The sequence below is a fragment of the Rhinopithecus roxellana genome, chromosome 12 (genome assembly GCF_007565055.1).
Source record: "Rhinopithecus roxellana isolate Shanxi Qingling chromosome 12, ASM756505v1, whole genome shotgun sequence".
Lineage (NCBI taxonomy): Eukaryota > Metazoa > Chordata > Mammalia > Primates > Cercopithecidae > Rhinopithecus > Rhinopithecus roxellana.
In genome coordinates this window covers 79,122,036-79,142,000 of record NC_044560.1, presented here as the reverse complement: position 1 = coordinate 79,142,000, position 19,965 = coordinate 79,122,036, and the positions used below count along the sequence as shown (strand labels likewise).

The 19,965-nt window shown below is 39.6% G+C and overlaps 2 protein-coding genes across 2 annotated transcripts in view; one reads left to right on the top strand and one right to left on the bottom strand.

The window, feature by feature from the left end:
- The window catches only part of LOC104671909 (zinc finger protein 91), a gene marked incomplete at its 3' end in the record, with an annotated part of 193,822 nt that overhangs the window by 54,974 nt on the left and 118,883 nt on the right, over positions 1–19,965 (top strand). The window lies entirely within an intron of this gene.
- On the bottom strand, positions 11,780–18,080 carry LOC104671912 (protein ZNF738-like). The gene is made up of 4 exons (XM_030913605.1): positions 17,979–18,080; positions 13,358–13,484; positions 12,427–12,522; positions 11,780–11,883 (listed from the first exon to the last, which is right to left on the bottom strand). The coding sequence occupies exons 1-4, from the start codon at positions 18,078–18,080 to the stop codon at positions 11,780–11,782; spliced, it is 429 nt and encodes a 142-aa protein (XP_030769465.1).

Here is a 19,965-nt window from a genome sequence, read left to right as displayed (position 1 = left end):
ACAGGGCACAGCTAAACAACAACAACAACAACAACAACAAGCAGCAGAAACCTCTGCAGATGCAAACAACTCTGTCTGACAGCTTTGAAGAGAGCAGTGGATCTCCCCACATGGAGGTTGAGATCTGAGAAGGGACAGACTGCCTGCTCAAGTGGGTCACTGACCCCTGAGTAGCCTAACTGGGAGACATCCCCCACTGGGGGCAGACTGGCAACCCACACCTCACACGGTGGAGTATACCCCTGAGAGGAAGCTTCCAGGGCAAGAATCAGACAGGTACACTCTCTGTTCAGCAATATTCTATCTTCTGCAGCCTCTGCTGCTGATACCCAGGAAAACAGGGTCTGGAGTGGACCTCAAGCAATTTCCAACTGACCTACAGCTGAGGGTCCAGACTGTTAGAAGGAAAACTAACAAACAGGAAGGACACCCACACCAAAACCCCATCAGTACGTCACCATCACCAAAGACCAGAGGCAGATAAAACCACAAAGATGGGGAAAAAGCAGGGCAGAAAAGCTGGAAATTCAAAAAATAAGAGTGGATCTCCCCCTGCAAAGGAATGCAGCTCATCACCAGCAACGGATCAAAGCTGGACAGAGAAAGACTTTGATGAGATGAGAGAAGAAGGCTTCAGTCCATCAAACTTCTCAGAGCTAAAGGAGGAATTGGGTACCCAGCGCAAAGAAACTAAAAATCTTGAAAAAAGAGTGGAAGAATTGATAACTAGAATAATTAATACAGAGAAGGCCATACACTAACTGACAGAGATGAAAACCATGACACGAGAAATACGTGACAAATGCACAAGCTTCAGTAACCAACTCGATCAACTGGAATAAAGAGTATCAGCAATTGAGGATCAAATGAATGAAATGAAGCGAGAAGAGAAATCTAAAGAAAAAAGAAGAAAAAGAAATGAACAAAGCCTGCAAGAAGTATGGGATTATGTAAAAAGACCAAATCTACGTCTGACTGGGGTGCCTGAAAGTGAGGGGGAAAATGGAACCAAGTTGGAAAACATTCTTCAGGATATCATCCAGGAGAACTTCCCCAACCTAGTAGGGCAGGCCAACATTCAAATTCAGGAAATGCAGAGAACCCCACAAAGATACTCCTTGAGAAGAGCAACTCCAAGACACATAATTGCAAGATTCACCAAAGTTGAAATGAGGGAAAAAATCTTAAGGGCAGCCAGAGAGAAAGGTCGGGTTACCCACAAAGGGAAGCCTATCAGACTAACAGCAGATCTCTTGGCAGAAACTCTACAAGCCACAAGAGAGTGGGGGCCCATATTCAACATTCTTAAAGAAAAGAATTTTAAACCCAGAATTTCATATCCTGTCAAACTAAGTTTCATAAGTGAAGGAGAAATAAAATAGTTTACAGATAAGCAAATGCTTAGAGATTTCATCACCACCAGGCCTGCTTACAAGAGATCGTTAAGGAAGCACTAAACATGGAAAGCAACAACCGGTACCAGCCATTGCAAAACATGCCAAAATGTAAAGACCATCAAGGCTAGGAAGAAATTGCATCAACTAATGAGCAAAATAACCAGTTAATATCATAATGGCAGGATCAAGTTCACACATAACAATATTAACCTTAAATGTAAATGGACTAAATGCTCCAATTAAAAGACACAGACAGGCAAACTGGATAAAGAGTCAAGACTCATCAGTTTGCTGTATTCAGGAGACCCATCTCACATGCAGAGACACACACAGGCTCAAAATAAAGGGATGGAGGAAGATCTACCAAGCAAATGGAAAACAAAAAAAGCAGGGGTTGCAATCCTAGTCTCTGATAAAACAGACTTTAAACCATCAAAGATCAAAAGAGACAAAGAAGGCCATTACATAATGGTAAAGGGATCAATTCAACAGGAAGAGCTAACTCTCCTAAATATATATGCACCCAATACAGGAGCACCCAGATTCATAAAGCAAGGCCTTAGAGACTTACAAAGAGACTTAGACTACCATACAATAATAATGGGAGACTTCAACACTCCACTGTCAACATTAGACAGATCAATGAGACAGAAAGTTAACAAGGATATCCAGGAATTGAACTTATCTCTGCAGCAAGCAGACCTAACAGACATCTACAGAATTCTCCACCCCAAATCAACAGAATATACGTTCCTCTCAGCACCACATCACACTTTTTCCAAAATTGACCACATAATTGGAAGTAAAGCACTCTTCAGCAAATGTACAAGAACAGAAATTATAACAAACTGTCTCTCAGACCACAGTGCAATCAAATTAGAACTCAGGACTAAGAAACTCAATCAAAACCACTCAACTACATGGAAACTGAATAACCTGCTCCTGAATGACTACTGGGTACATAATGAAATGAAGGCAGAAAGAAAGATGTTCTTTGAAACCAATGAGAACAAAGATACAACATACCAGAATATCTGGGACACATTTAAATCAGTGCGTAGAGGGAAATTTACAGCACTAAATGCCCACAAGAGAAAACTGGAAAGATCTAAAATTGACACCCTAACATCACAATTAAAAGAACTAGAGAAGCAAGAGCAAACACATTCAAAAGCTAGCAGAAGGCAAGAAATAACTAAGATCAGAGCAGAACTGAAGGAGATACAGATGCAAAAAACCCTCCAAAAAATCAATGAATCCAGGAGTTTGTTTTTTGAAAAGATCAACAAAATTGATAGACCATTAGCAAGACTAATAAAGAAGAAAAGAAAGAAGAATCAAATAGACGCAATAAAAAATGATAAAGGGGATATCACCACCGACCCCACAGAAATACAAACTACCATCAGAGAATACTATAAACACCTCTACACAAATCAACTAGAAAATCTAGAAGAAATGGATAATTTCCTGGACACTTACACTCTCCCAAGACTAAACCACGAAGAAGCTGAATCCCTGAATAGACTAATAGCAGGCTCTGAAATTGAGGCAATAATTAATAGCCTACCAACCAAAAAAAGTCCAGGACCAGATGGATTCACAGCTGAATTCCACCAGAGGTACAAGGAGGAGCTGGTACCATTCCTTCTGAAACTATTCCAATCAATAGAAAAAGAGAGAACACTGCCTAACTCATTTTATGAGGCCAACATCATCCTGATACCAAAGCCTGGCAGAGACACAACAAAAAAAGAGAATTTTAGACCAATATCCCTGATGAACATCGATGCAAAAATCCTCAATAAAATATTGGCAAACAGGATCCAGCGGCACATCAAAAAGCTTATCCACCATGATCAAGTTGGCTTCATCCCTGGGATGCAAGGCTGGTTCAACATATGCAAATCAATAAACATAACCCAACACATAAACAGAACCCAAGACAAAAACCACATGATTATCTCAATAGAAGCAGAAAAGGCCTTTGACAAAATTCAACAGCCCTTCATGATAAAAACTCTCAATAAATTAGGTATTGATGGAACATATCTCAAAATAATAAGAGCTATTTATGACAAACCCACAGACAATATCATACTGAAAGGGCAAAAACTGGAAGCATTCCCTTTGAAAACTGGCAGAAGACAGGGATGCCCTTTCTCACCACTCCTATTCAACATAGTGTTGGAAGTTCTGGCTAGGGCAATCAGGCAAGAGAAAGAAATAAAGGTATTCAGTTAGGAAAAGAAGAAGTCAAATTGTCCCTGTTTGCAGATGACATGATTGTATATCTAGAAAACCCCATTGTCTCAGCCCAAAATCTCCTTAAGCTGATAAGCAACTTCAACAAAGTCTCAGGATACAAAATTAATGTGCAAAAATCACAAGCATTCTTATACAGCAGTAACAGACAAACAGAGAGCCAAATCATGAATGAACTTCCATTCACAATTGCTTCAAAGAGAATAAAATACCTAGGAATTCAACTTACAAGGGATGTAAAGGACCTCTTCAAGGAGAACTACAAACCACTGCTCAGTGAAATAAAAGAGGACACCAACAAATGGAAGAACATACCATGCTCATGGATAGGGAGAATCAATATCATGAAAATGGCCATACTGCCCAAGGTAATTTATAGATTCAATGCCATCCCCATCAAGCTACCAATGACTTTCTTCACAGAATTGGAAAAAACTGCTTTAAAGTTCATATGGAACCAAAAAAGATCCCACATTGCCAAGACAATCCTAAGTCAAAAGAACAAAGCTGGAGGCATCACGCTACCTGACTTCAAACTATACTACAAGGCTACAGTAACCAAAACAGCATGGTACTGGTACCAAAACAGAGATATAGACCAATGGAATAGAACAGAGTCCCCAGAAATAATACCACACATCTACAGCCATCTGATCTTTGACAAACCTGAGAAAAATAAGAAATGGGAAAAGGATTCCCTATTTAATAAATGGTGCTGGGAAAACTGGCTAGCTATAAGTAGAAAGCTGAAACTGGATCCTTTCCTTACTCCTTATATGAAAATTAATTCAAGATGGATTAGAGACTTAAATGTTAGACCTAATGCCATAAAAACCCTAGAAGAAAACCTAGGTAATACCATTCAGGACAAAGGCATGGGCAAGGACTTCATGTCTAAAACACCAAAAACAATGGCAACAAAAGCCAAAATTGACAAATGGGATCTAATTAAACTAAAGAGCTTCTGCACAATGAAAGAAACTACCATCAGAGTGAACAGGCAACCTACAGAATGGGAGAAAATTTTTGCAATCTACTCATCAGACAAAGGGCTAATATCCAGAACCTACAAAGAACTCAAACAAATTTACAAGAAAAAAACAACGCCATCCAAAAGTGGGCAAAGGATATGAACAGACATTTCTTAAAAGAAGACATTCATACAGCCAACAGACACATGAAAAAATGCTCATCATCACTGGCCATCAGAGAAAGGCAAATCAAAACCACAATGAGATACCATCTCACACCAGTTAGAATGGCATTCATTTAAAAGTCAGGAAACAACAGGTGTTGGAGAGGATGTGGAGAAATAGGAACAGTGTTAGACTCTTGATGGGATTGTAAACTAGTTCAACCATTATGGAAAACAGTATGGCGATCCCTCAAGGATCTAGAGCTAGAAGTACCATTTTACCCAGCCATCCCATTACTGGGTATATACCCAAAGGATTATAAATCATGCTGCTATAAAGATGCATGCACACGTATGTTTGTTGTGGCACTATTCACAATAGCAAAGACTTGGAATCAACCCAAATGTCCATCAGTGACAGACTGGATTAAGAAAATGTGGCACATATACACCATGGTATACTATGCAGCCATGAAAAAGGATGAGTTTGTGTCCTTTGTAGGGACACAGATGCAGCTGGAAGTCATCATTCTCAGCAAACTATCGCAAGAGCAGAAAACCAAACACCACATGTTCTCACTCATAGGTGGGAACTGAACAATGAGATCACTGGGACTCGGGAAGTGGAACATCACACACCGGGGCCTATCATGGGGAGGGGGCAGGGGGGAGGGATTGCATTGGGAGTTATACCTGATATGAATGATGAGTTGATGGGTGCTGACGAGTTGATGGGTGCAGCACACCAACATGGCACAAGTGTACATATGTAACAAACCTGCACGTTATGCACATGTACCCTAGAACTTAAAGTATAATAATAATTTAAAAAATAAATAAAATAAATAAAATAAAATAACATTAGAAAGGAAATCTAAAAAAATACTAAACATTAAAAAATAACTAACAAATCTTCTAGAAAAAAATATAGGGGAAAGACATGATATTGGTCTTGGCACTATTTTCTTAGATACAAAATTAAATGTATGAGCAAAAAAGAACAGGAAAATTTAACCAACCATACTTCAAAATTTCTGCAGATTAAAAAAAAAAATTCAAGTGCCAATGTCTCCTAGGAAACGTAAAAATATTTGCAAATCACATAATAGGAGTTAATACTCAGAACATATAAGCAGCTCTTAATACTGAGCAATAAAGTTGAATAACTTGATTTAGAAAAGGAGGAATAATTGAACTAAATTTTCATTTAAAAGATATACGGCTGGGTCAGGTGCGGTGGCTCACACCTCTAATCCCAGCTCTTTGGGAGGCTGAGGCAGGTGGATCATGAGGTCAGGAGATCGAGAGCATCCTGGCTAACACAGTGAAACCCTGTCTCTACTAAAAATACAAAAATTAGTCAGGTGTAGTGGCGAGCGCCTGTAGTCCCAGCTACTAGGGAGGCTGAGGCAGGACAATGGCATGAACCCAGGAGGCAGAGCTTGCAGTGAGCCAAGATCATGCCACCACACTGTAGCCTGGGCGACAGAATGAGACTCTGTCTCTAAACAAAACAAAAATAAAATATACACCACTGGGCATGGTGGTTCACCCCTGTAATCCTACCACTTTGGGAGGCCAAGGCTGGTGGATCACCTGAGGTCAGGAGTTCAAGATTAGCCTGGCTAACATGGTGAAACCCTGTCTCTACTAAAAATGCAAAAATTAGCCAGGTATGGTGGCACACTCCTGTAGTCCCAGCTACTCAGGAGGCTGAGGCAGGAGAATCACTTGAACCCAGGAGGCGGAGATTGCAGTGAGCGGAGATCAAGCCACTGCACTCCAGCCGGAGCGACAGAGTAAGACTATCTCAAAAAAACACAAACAGGCTGGTGCAGTGGCTCACACCTGTAATCTCAGCAGTTTGGGAGGCTGAGGCAGATGGATCACGATGTCAGGAGTTCAAGATCAACCTGGCCAAGATGGTGAAACCCAGTCTCTACAGGCACAGTGGCAGGCACCTGTAATCCTAAATACTCAGGAGGCTGAGGCAGGAGAATCACTTGAACCTGGGTGGCAGAGGTTTCAGCGAACCAAGATTGTGCCACTGTACTCCAAACTGGGTGACAGAGGGAGACTGTGTCTCAAAAACAAACGAAAAACACACACAAACAAAAGATACAAAAATGGGAAAGAGCATTTGAAAGGACACATAAATTTACTAATTTGTGAAGACATACATAGAAATCACAATGAAAAGCAAAATCACCCCACACCTATCATCATTAGATAAATGACCACTATCATGTTTCTAAAAAAAAAACACCAAATCTGGCCAGGCATGATGGCTCATGCTTATAATCCCAACACCATGGGAGGCTGGATAAAGACCGTCCTGGATAATATGGTGAAACCCCGTCTCTATTAAAATTACGAAAAATTGGCAGGGCGCGGTGGCTCACGCCTGTAATCCCAGCACTCTGGGAGGCCGAGGCGGGCGGATCACAAGGTCAGGAGATCGAGACCACGGTGAAACCCCATCTCTACTAAAAATACAAAAAAAAAAAAAAAAAAAAAGAGCCAGACGCCGTGGCGGGCGCCTGTAGTCCCAGCTACTTGGTAGGCTGAGGCAGGAGAATGGCGGGAACCCGGGAGGCGGAGCTTGCAGTGAGCCGAGATAGCACCACTGCACTCCAGCCTGGTGGACAGAGCGAGACTCCATCTCAAAAAAAAAAAAAAAAAAAAAAAACAAAATACGAAAAATTAGCCAGGCATGGTGGCATGCGCCTGTAGTCCTAGCTACTTGGGAGGCTAAGGCAGGAGAATCGCTTGAACCTGGGAGGCGGGTGTTGCAGCGAGCCGAGATCGCACCACTGCACTCCAGCCTGGGCAACAGAGCGAGACTCCGTCTCAAACAAAAAACCAAAAAAAAAAAAAAAACCACCACCAAATCTGTTGACGATGCTATGAAAATGAAACTTATGTTCATTGTTGATGGAAAACAAGGATGCAGCCATTATTTTAAAATGTTATGTTTCACACAGAATTAAAAGTGGAATTATAATTAAATACAGCAATCCCATTTATGAATCTATATCCAAAGTTTGCAAAACAGGACCTAGAAAAGATACATAAACATCTACATTTATTGTACTAGCATTCACAAAAGGCAAAAGGCTGAAGTAACCCAGATGTCTTTCGATTCATAAACATAAAAAAGATAACATATACATACAATGGAATTTTATTCAGCCTTAAACAAATTGTGGCCAGACATGGTGACTCATGTCTGTAATCCCAGCACTTTGGGAGGCCGAGGCGGGCGGATCACTTGAGGTTAGGAATTCAAGACAAGCCTGGCCAACACGATGAAGCTCCATCTCTACTAAAAATACAAAAAAACTAGCCAGGCCTGGTGATACATGTCTGTAATCCCAGCTACTTGGGAGACTGCGGCAGGAGAATCACTTGAACCCAGGAGTTGGAGGTTATGGTGAGCCGAGATCACACCACTGCACTCCAGCCTGGACAAGAGAGTACGACTCCATCTCAAAAAAAAAAAAAAAAAAATCAAATTTAGAAGAAAATAATAGCCTTATATTGCTAAATTAAAAAGAAATATATATTTTTGCAGAATATAATTAAAGCCTCTGATATATATAAAACAAATATTTGAAAATAAATTATGTTTTTATTTAGATATAGGCTGAAGAAAGTGAGTGCAAATCCTGTAATTCCTCTTTGCCTGCAGCAAACAAATGTATAAGTAACTATTTTAGTAAATATGGAGTGCCTACTAAGTATCTAATTTACTTCATGCATAACACTTAAATTGTGACATATTGTCCTAAATGTGTGAATCCAAAATTTTGGACAAATTTGAAATACAAAATAGAAAGAAAAATGAATAGGGTGACATTAGTTTGATGGAAAAATAAAAAGTGACATATTTTCTTATACACTGAGAGCAAGAAAATTTGTCAACCATCCCTAACAAAAATGTCTTTGAGAGAGCCAAGCATCATGTCACACCTGTAATGACAACTACATGGTACACTGAGGTTGGAGAATTTCTTCAGACCAGCTTGGGGTATGCAGCAAGTCCTTATCTTCAAAATAAGTGCCTTTAAGGGAGCTTTAAAGGCCAGGCACAGTGGTTCATGCCTGTAATTTCAGCACTTTAGGAGGCTGAGGCAGGTGGGTCACCTGAGGTCGGGAGTTCAAGACCAACCTGGCCAACATGCTGAAACACTCTCTCTACTAAAAATACAAAAATTAGCCAGGCATGGTGGTGCATGCCTATAATCCCAGCTACTTGGGAGGCTGAGATAGCAGAATTGAGTGAACCAGGCTGGGAAGCAGAGGTTGCAGTGAGCTGAGATCAGGCCACTGCACTCCATCCTGGGTGACAGAGATGAGACTCCCTCTTAAAAAAAAAGAAAGAAAGAAAGAAAAAAGGCCGGCCTTAGTGGTTCATGTCTGTAATCGCACCACTTTGAGAGGCTGAGGCGAGTGGATAATCTGAGCTCAGGAGTTCAAGACCAGTCTGGCCAACATGGCGAAACCCCATCTCTACTAAGATAAAAAAAATTACCCGGGCATGGCTGGGCACGATGGCTCATGCCTGTAATCTCAACACTTTGGGAGGCTGAGGCGGGTGGATCACCTGAGGTCAGTTCAAGACAGGCTGGCCAACATCATGAAATCCCATCTCTACTAAAAATACAAAAATTTGCCAGGCGTGAAGGCACATGCCTGTAATCCCAGCTACTTGGGAGACAGAGACAGTAGAATTGATTGAACCCGGCCGGGAGGCAGAGGTTGCAGTAAGCCAAGATCAGGCCACTGCACTCCAGTGAGGTTTACAGAGATGAGACTCCATCTCAAAAAAAAAAAAAGCCGGGCGCAGTGGCTCATGCCTGTAATCTCAGCACTTTCAGAGGCTGAGGTGGGTGGATCATCTGAGTTCAGGAGTTTGAGACCAGCCTGGCCAACATGGCTAATCCCTATCTCTACTATAAATACAAAAATCCGGGCATAGCCGGGCGGGATGGCTCACGCCTGTAATCCCAGCATTTGGGAGGCCGAGGCGGGCAAATCACCTGAGGTCAGGAGTTCGAGACCAGCCTGGCCAACATCGTGAAACCCCGTCTCTAGTAAAAATACAAAAATTAGCCGGGTGTGGTGGCAAGTGCGTGTAGTACCAGCTGCTTGGGAGGCAGAGGCAGGAGAATCACTTGAACCTGGGAGGAGGAGGTTGCAGTGAGCCAAGATTGTGCCATTGCACTCCAGCTTGGACAACACAGCGAGACTCCATGCCCCGCTTCCAAAAAAAAAAAATTGTGCAGTCATAATGGCGCATGCTTGTAATCCCAGCTACTTGGGAGCTGAGGGGGTAAGATCAACTGAACCTGGGAGTCAGAGGTTGCAGCGAGCTGAGATGGTGCCACTGCACTCCAGCCTGAGCAACACAGTGAGACTCCGTCTCAAAAGAAAAAATAGAGACAGAGAGAGAGAGCTTTGAGATCCAGGGAGGGAGTTATGAAACTGATAATGACCCAGACTGAGGCGCATCCTTTTCGGAAGGCAGGCATTCATTCAGGTGGCAAACTATAGGACCTCTGTTCTTGGCAGACTGAAAAATAGCCCACCCAACTTGGTCCCACTGAGAATATTAAACTTACCCCTTAACAATCTCATACTCTTCCCAGTCACAGTCTGGGAGAGGTCCTGCCCTTCCACAGGGCTGGAGGAAGATACCCATTTATAGTCATGCAGGCAGGTTTGCAAGACCTTAGCCTTTACTGTGGTCCCTGAAGCAGTTCCATGACAGTTCAAGGCCAGTTCTGCCTACATAGAAACCCACACAGTGACCTGGCAAAATCCTCTTTGATGCTCAGTGAAAGCCATACTCAATCACATCCTGATGTAATGCTTACCACATGCAGACATGATGACAGAAACCTGCCTAGTGACTGCCCTACAGATCAAAGTCCTGAAGGATATTCAGCCTGTCCAAAAATAAAATGCAAATTACAACTACACAATCCCCTTGTAACAAGCCAACTAAAGTAAACCCTTGTGCAGACATACCAGCCTTGTGAGCAACCTACAACCCCTCTTCATTACAAACTCAGAGGGCATCCCATTATCCTGGGGGCCCAACAAAAGATCTTTACCTCCTGAAACCAGTTGATAAAAACTTGAAGAGGTGTTTGTTTCTTGAAATTCACAGACACCAGTGCAAAACTATATTGTGTCCAGTGTCAATGCTTCTATTTTAAAATAGCACTGGATGTATTCAGCAGAATAATTAGTCAAAACAATTTTTTAAAGCCATTAAAATGGAAGACAAATAGGTAAAAAGTTGCTGTTTGTAGATCATATAATCTCATATATAAAAAACATACACAGTACATTTAAACATGTCTAAACTAATTAATATACTCAGTAAATTAGCAAAATATAAAATTAACATACATTTATAAGATATGGTTCCATAAACAAACTATCTGATAAAATAAAGGAAGAAAACAATCTTATGGTCAATAGCATTAAAATAATAAATTTCTTAGAACAAATTTAACCAAGGATCTAAAAAACCTTTGCAATAAATGATATATCAATGGAGGAAATTAGAAAAGACACAAAGTTTAAAATATTTTGTGTGTATGGATTGAAAGAATAAATACTGTTAAAGTGACATATTATCCAAAGTGATCTACAGATTTAATAAACTCCCTATCAAAATTCCAGTGGTATTTGTTTTCACAGTAATGAAAAATACAATCATAAAATTTACTTGAAACTTCAATAAGCTCTGAATAATGAAAGCAATCTTGAGGAAAAAGAACAAAGCAGGAGGACAGCATACTTTATAATTGCAAACTATATTTCAAGACTGTAGTAATGAAAACAGGATGGAATGTGCAGAAAAAAATGAACAAAAAGATGAAACAGAAACCACTATTCTCAACATATTTCAGACATGATGTAGAAAGAAAACTTTAAAAAATAGTTTAACATAGAGTTTCTTAAAATTTCACAGATATTTATGTGTCCACCAAAACATTAAAAAAGCAGATTTTGTAGTCTTGTATATGCCAAAAAGGGGACTTTGGCTCTCATTGAAAACTAGAAAGATAACTGAAGGGAAAGTATATTCCTTAGAAAAGTTAGAAGGATAAGAAAAAAGATACCCCTATGTAAGAGAAAAAATAAAATAAAAAATAAACTTCAGGCTTCCCAGAAACTATTTTCCTTGGAGTACAACTCCCAAATTGTATTTCTTATTTTTATTCGTTTATATATTTATTTATTTATTTGAGATGGAGTTTCACTCTTTTCGCCCAGGCTGGAGTGCAATGGCGCGATCTCAGCTCATCACAATCTCTGCCTCCCGGGTTCAAGCCATTCTCCTGCCTCAGCCTCCCGAAGAGCTGGGACTACAGGCATGTGCCACCACACCCAGCTAATTTTGTATTTTTAATAAAGACAGAGTTTCTCCACATTGGTTAGGCTGGTCTCAAACACCCGACCTTAGGTAATCCGCCCACCTTGGCCTCTCCAAGTGCTGGGATTACAGGCGTGAGCCACCACACCCGGCCCCAAATCGTATTTCAAAAACTGACTTTCTCCTTGACATTTGGACCTCTCATCTGTGTCACTGTTATATTCACTATCACCTACCTGGGGGTTTGGCCACCATCTCATGTCTCTCCATATTCCAGGGCTCTTTGCCTTTCTCCAGACAGGTGATCAGGTCTGGCTTAGAGACAGCAATACCTGTTTTATTAAAAATAAATAACATGAATGTTGCTCATATTCTTCAAATGATGTGCTCAGTAAAGAGAATATAATTAATAGAATAGTAAATTAATTACAAAATACTAATTTAAAACAGAAATTTCTAAATATTTAGACTTTTTTTAAATTTGTAGGTTCTTAATTTTACTACTTAGTGTTACTGAATCAAAAACTGAAGATGACAATTAGATTTTAAGGTATAGAAAACAATATTTTATGCTACTAAATTTCTGGAATTACCACTAATTTAGAGTGAAGGATACAGATCAGCTCAGGAATGTAAAAAGTCCAGATCAAGATGAAACATCTTGAATTTTTTTTCTACACTGACAAATCCCCAAGATTTTCTTTCTCCTTTTTTTTTTTTTTTTTTTTTTTTTTTTTTTTTTTTTTTGAGGTGCAGATGGAGTCTCACTCTGCCACCCAGGCTGGAGTGCAATGGTGCAGTCTCGGCTCACTGCAACCTCTGCCTCCTGGGTTCAAGTGATTCTCCTGCTTCAGTCTCCCAAGTAGCTGGAACTACAGGCATGTACCACCACACCTGGCTAATTTTTGTATTTTTTTTTAGTAGAGACGGGGTTTCACCATGTTGGCCAGGCTGATCTTGTACTCCTGACCTCAGGTGATCCACCTGCCTTGGCCTCCCAAAGTGCTAGGATTACAGGCATGAGACACCACGGTTGGCCCCCAAGATTTTCTTAGAAATAGAGATCTGATACTCATTTATACAAAGATCAATTACCAAAAAACATTCTTAAAAAAAAAATGAAATCTTTAGGGTATATTAGGAATTGTATATTGAAGTTATTCTCACCCAGGAAGACCAGGTTTCTGTAGTTCTCTAACATTATGTTCCTATATAAATTCTGCTGTGCAGTGTCCAGGCATTGCCACTCCTCCAGAGAGAATTCTATGGCCACATTCATAAATGTCAATGGTCCCTGAAAAGTACACACACACATATGTACCAAGTGGCCATGGGCAAAATTTTTAATGTGACTCAAGTTGAAATGAATGACTAAAGAGTTCTGACTTATAAAAGTGAATGAGCCGGGCGCGGTGGCTCAAGCCTGTAATCCCAGCACTTTGGGAGGCCGAGACGGGCGGATCACGAGGTCAGGAGATCGAGACCACCCTGGCTAACACGGTGAAACCCCGTCTCTACTAAAAATACAAAAACTAGCCGGGCGAGGTGGCGGGCGCCTGTAGTCCCAGCTACTTGGGAGGCTGAGGCAGGAGAATGGCGTAAACCCAGGAGGCGGAGCTTGCAGTGAGCTGAGATCCGGCCACTGCACTCCAGCCTGGGCGACAGAGCGAGACTCCGTCTCAAAAAAAAAAAAATAAATAAATAAATAAATAAATAAATAAATAAATAAAAGTGAATGAAATTACCCAAATGAAGTAATTTTAAAGACAGAAATATTCTCTGATGTATTCTCTAACTTTGAGAAAAGACTAGAATAAGATCCACAACATCAATTTATATATGATATTTTTCTGGATAATAAAATATAAAATTAAGGGCAAGAACACAAGCATGTACATTCTGGAGTGCTATATTCACATTATACATAATGAGTTCTGTTGAGATGAAAGATATGTTGAGTTACAAGGTACATTTCAAATTTTAATGTGTACAATAAACTGGAAATCTGTTACGCTTTTTTTTTTTTTTTTTGCAGAAGATCTGGAATAAAGTCTGAGTTGCTGAATTTTTAATAAGCTCTCAAGAAATGCCAATGATTTTGCCCCAAAGAAAAATATTTTATCAAACATCCAATAAGTGAAATAATCTGTTTTTCCCCCCCAGTTTTCATGGCCTATAAGAGAGAGATGATAGTCTTCATTTTCCAAAGACAAATATATGGAAAGAAATCTTAAAGAAGAAGAGCAGCTGCCAGATTACATTTGAAAATTTATACAAATCAGCTTCATAAAGATACTTAATAACGAAGAAAAAAATAACTCTGTAGTGAAAAAATCTGTCAGAGAGCTCTTTACCGAGTGAATCATTAGCATCAACTGCACTAGGACAAATTTTCATGATGTTCTAAAACACTCAGAAGGACACAGCATCACTGCTGAAATATTGTTTCCAATTAGTAAATTATAGTCTAAATTCAACTGTGTGGAAACAACAGTTTTATGCAAATTTCAATGTATAAGTATCTTCTATCTTGATACAGGATATCTCAAAATACAGGAATCTTCTATTCAAGATACCTGTATCTTCTATGTTCTGTAATGTTTAATAGTGATTTTAAGTAGTCTTTCTTTAGCATCCTAGAGAACAGGTATCTCCTCATAATTTTTTTTCAGAACTTTCTGGGTAATAAATGCCATCCTGTTTAAATAAGCATTTTCTAAATTCTGTTCTGCATAGGGCTAATAGCAAACACAAATGGAACTTCAACATTACATGTTCTCCACCTTTACTAAGGATCCCAGATTTTCCCCAATAGTAATCTTGAGTATCCACACTTTTCCATGTTCAATAGCCACAAAAAGAACACTTTTAATACTGCAGATCATAAATTAATGGTGAGAATTTTGCAAAGCATATAAAAAGGCACAATGTAAAAAATTTAGAGAAGACTCTGGTATATAGGAAAGAAATATTTTTCAGAGACCCTTGATTATCATAAGAATTTTAAAAAGTAGTTAAAACAAACTCATTAGGGAGAAAAAAACACAACTACAGAAGTCAAGGTTTGCAAGTACTAAACACATAGCATTCCAGGAGACAGAGCGGACACAGCTCTTGATCTGAGACAAGTTCAGCTGAAAAAAAAATGCCACTTTTTCCCCTATCTCCTCCTTCTCTGGGATTTATTTTCAGATGAGATTTTCTGGACCAATTACACCTGCATCTTGAGAACATTCCACCTGTTTAAATGCTACAACCACACCCACAGGCAAAAGGACCAAAATCATCAGAAAAAGTCCACCCATTTCTGGGTGACTCTTCAGAAAAGATTCAGAAATGATGAAGAGAAAAATAGAAGTTTCTCCTTTCCTGTCCTTAGGTACCCTCCCTGCCACAGACACCAGCAATTTCTGCTACAATAATGGTGGTATGGGCCACGCTGCCCTGTCTTTACCAAACCCAAACAGAACAGGCCCTGTTACCATCCTTCACTGGAAAAGTAAAACATAATTCTCATGAATGTATCTTGAACCCCTCATAGTTGATTCTGGCCTTACCTTAGAATCACATGAGACACTTAATTAAAACAACATAAATGTGTCCACACAAAACAATAAACAGAACCGGTGAAGAGGGCACAAGTAAAGGGATTTCTAATAATTAGCCATTTAATCTGAGTGTCTACACCTTAGTAATCCACATTACTTAGAATGTCAAAAACGTCAATTAACTTTTGCACCAACCTAATAGAAGTTCAACTGATAACCATTTAGCTAAGCATTGCCTTGCAATTTTTTTTTAGATGGTGTTTTTTGCTCTTGTCACCCAGGCTGGAATGCAATGGCACGTTCTCTGTTCATTGCAACCTCCACCTCCTGGATTCAAGAGATCTTCAGCCTCAGCCTCCCAAGTAGCTAAGATTACAGGCAACTGCCACCATGCCCGGCTAATTTTTATACTTTTAGTAGAGACGGGGTTTTACCATGTTGGACAGGCTGCTCTCGAGCTCGATTTCAGGTGATCCACTCACCTCAGTCTCCCAAAATGCTGGGATACAGGTATGAACCACCACATCCAGTTGTCTTGTAATATTTAATAAGCTTACAAATCACTTGGTAACTTTGGACCTTCCCTACATAATTTGATTCTGCAGGTTTTCAAAGAGTTCATGAATGTATGTTTTAAATAAGTCCCCTGTCAATGCTGATGTTGCTTCTTCTAGGCTCATCATTACAATTAGCTAGAGAAGCAGGCACAGCACAGAGTCCCTTACACTCAGCACTCTTGTCACAACACAAATACTTCTGGCACAAATGAAGACAACTAATCTCAATCTTTAAGTATTATATTCTTTGCTGGTTCTGTAAAGTTTACAGAGGCAACAGAAAGTAGCAATGCCTGTGCTCAAGAGTATGTTACAGAGCACTGTGCGTGGAATAACACATTATGTGATTTAATTCTCCTAACAAACTGGGAGTTAGCAAGGGTGTTTAACAATTCCCAGGATTTAATTAAGGGCTCAGCATTTTTATTTAATCTTCTGTTTCTCTATCCTTGGTTTTTAAAAAAATGTATAGAATACTAAATATTGACAGATGAGAGGGATACAGAAAGGAAGAATTTAATGTAGTTTAAAGAAATTTTTATTGTGTTCATATTTACTTGTTTGTGACTTGTGGAGCAACTACTGGATCTGCAGGAATAGAAAACAGGTTGCTAAATAAAATGTCTTTGCAAGTATTGGTTTAACAGAAAATTTAAAAATTAAGATGCTAAAATACATACTTTATTTTTCCAATTTTATCTGCTTTCGCGTTTCAGAAAATTGTGAGCACCAGCTCTAAAAATTGTAACAGATTCTGGCCAGGTGCGGTGGCTCAAGCCTGTAATCCCAGCACTTTGGGAGGCCGAGACGGGCGGATCACGAGGTCAGGAGATCAAGACCATCTTGGCTAATACGGTGAAACCCCGTCTCTACTAAAAAATACAAAAAACTAGCCGGGCGACGAGGCAGGCGCCTGTAGTCCCAGCTACTCGGGAGGCTGAGGCAGGAGAATGGCGTAAACCCGGGAGGCGGAGCTTGCAGTGAGCTGAGAACCGGCAACTGCACTCCAGCCTGGGCAGCAGAGCAAGACTCCGTCTCAGAAAAAAAAAAAAAAAAATGTAACAGATTCACCAGTCAAAACTTCCAATCAGTCAGTTCTGTGAGGCCGGACTTCAAGGTGGGCCAGACAAAATAAGAGGTAAAATGGCTGACTGCTACCCTGTGAAGTCTGTAGAAATCTGAAGTGACTGGAAGCCTGAGAGGAAAAGCCCCCTCTAGAGTAAAGTTTGGCTGGAACCGTATGTGTTTATATCATGTCTAGTAATTCTAGACAATGTTTGGAAAATATAATTAAAAGAAAAAATTTCTCCAGCCCTAGAGAAACTCCAAAATGATAGAACAGAAAGTAAACTATTTCATTACACAATTAAACCAGAATGTGACATGCATCACAGTCAATCTTCTTAAGAGATTGCAAAGACAAAAAGACACTCCCATAATTGGTCCACAAGTAAAAGAATTCACAGCACCATGTAATACATGGTTCATCCTAAATTCACCTGGTAATGGGGGAGGCGATCCGTGTATGCTAATTGGTTATATTCAATGACAAAATTAACTTTTCACATCCTCATGACAGGAGGTAATTTTGCAATTTACTAGACTCTGCTTGCCCTTTTCTGACAGCCAGTGTCCTCTCTTGACTCCTACCACAGGGCTCATAGCTGGCAGCTCACATCTTACATGAACCCCGACTGCCAGAGCAGCACTCCAGTCCCACATCAGGTAACGAAGCCTGAGCTGCAGGAGAGCCTTCAGCCCTCCTAGGTAAAATTGCACCTTCATGATAATGGGAATGGGAGCATTGTTTCAGCTTCAGTTTCTATTTATAATGGTGACATGAAAAAAAATACTGCTGGATTTTCAGCATGAGTCCACATAAAGAGTTCTCCCTTTGACAGCCCACCTCATTCACAGACACCATGGGATAGTAATAGGGCTTCTGAAACAGACACCCAAAGCACTGGAGAGAAAAATCGCTCTTCATCTTAACAAAATTATATTGAGAGTACAAAAGAAGAGCATCTTAAAAAAAAAAAAAACTCAGATTAGATAAAAGATTGATCATGTTGGCCAGAAAATGTTCCCCTAAAATAAACGTCTCTCTAAACACCCAAACTGCACAGCCACTCTCAGCATGATAAGCATGAGTATCATGAAGAAAGGGGACATATCCTCAGCAAAATTTTATAAAATTTCTCTTTTATCTCTGCTGCTCTCTTGTTTCCTAGCCATTAAATGGGGGGATTTATATTGGAATACATCTGACAATTTCCAACAGCGCTTTTTATTTTTAATTAATTTTTTTTTTTTTTTTGAGACAGAGTCTTGCTCTCTCACATACGCTGGAGTGTAGTGGCGTGACCTCAGCTCACTGCAACCTCCGCCTTCCAAGTTTAAGCAATTCTCCTTCCTCAGTCTCCTGAGTAGCTAGAATTATAGGCGCCCATCACCACCCTCCGCTAATTTTTGTATTTCTAGTAGAGACAGGGTTTCACCATGTTAGCCAGGCTGGTCTCAAACTCCTGACCTCAAGTGATCTGTCTGCCTTGGCCTCCCAAAGTGCTAGGATTAAAGAGGTGAGCCACCGCACCCAGCCTTCACTAACTTTTTGATGAAGAATCGGAATCTGACTTTGTTTATGTAGTAAAATATATTTGAGCTTACAACATAGCTAACTGAAAAGCTACTACATTTCTTGCATGGTCACATTACCCATCACATTTATTTGTACTGTAATAGCAGTATTCAAGTTTAGTAAAATAAAAGACACTGAAATCATGCTTACCTACATCTATTGGGTAAATTAATATGCATGTCAGGCTAACATCTACCATAACAATTTTGTAGTGAATTTTTTTGGATATTAGATATAAACGTCTAAGCATAAATAATTTTAAGGTACTAGTAATAATGTAGAATTTTTAAAAATTTTCTGTAACTATAATTTAGTTAAAATACTTTATATTTCAAAAGTACAACTAATATTAAAATGACTAAGACATTCATCCTAAATATTGTGGTCTTATATTCATACTATTGGAGAAAATACCGTACAATTAAGGCAGGAGCAGTGGCTCATGCCCATAACCCCAGCTACTCAGGAGACTGAGGTGGGAGAATCCCTTGAACCCAGGAGGTGGAGATTGTAGTGAATTGAGATCGTGCCACTGCACTCCAGCATGGGCAACAGAGCAAGAATCCATCTAAAAAAAAAAACAAAAACAAAAGGAAGAAGAAGAGAAAACAGAAGAAAATACTGTATTCATATGAAGGCAAGTTGTCTACAAACACCACACATAACAATGCTAATTGTTTTGAAGTAGTAAATAGTAGTAAATAGGAACCAAAGCGTAACCACAGACTCCACTGTGAGTTTATACACAGAACTGTTCTTTCTTTTGCAGTGTAAGTACTTGAGCCTGCAAATACTGGATAACTACCTTGGATAATCAGTTTTTTGTCAAAGAAACTTCCTCAGCATCTTTTAGTCTTTATCATTCTGTATTGCTAAGTTTAATCCTATATTTGTGCTCCACTTTTTGTGTGCTCTTAAAATAAGTTTTAATCTAAACAAATCTGTATCTACTTTAAGAGACTGAAAAAAAAAAAAAAAAGAAAGAAAGAAAGAAAGAAAGAAAGAAAGAAAGAAAGAAAGAAAGAAAGAAAG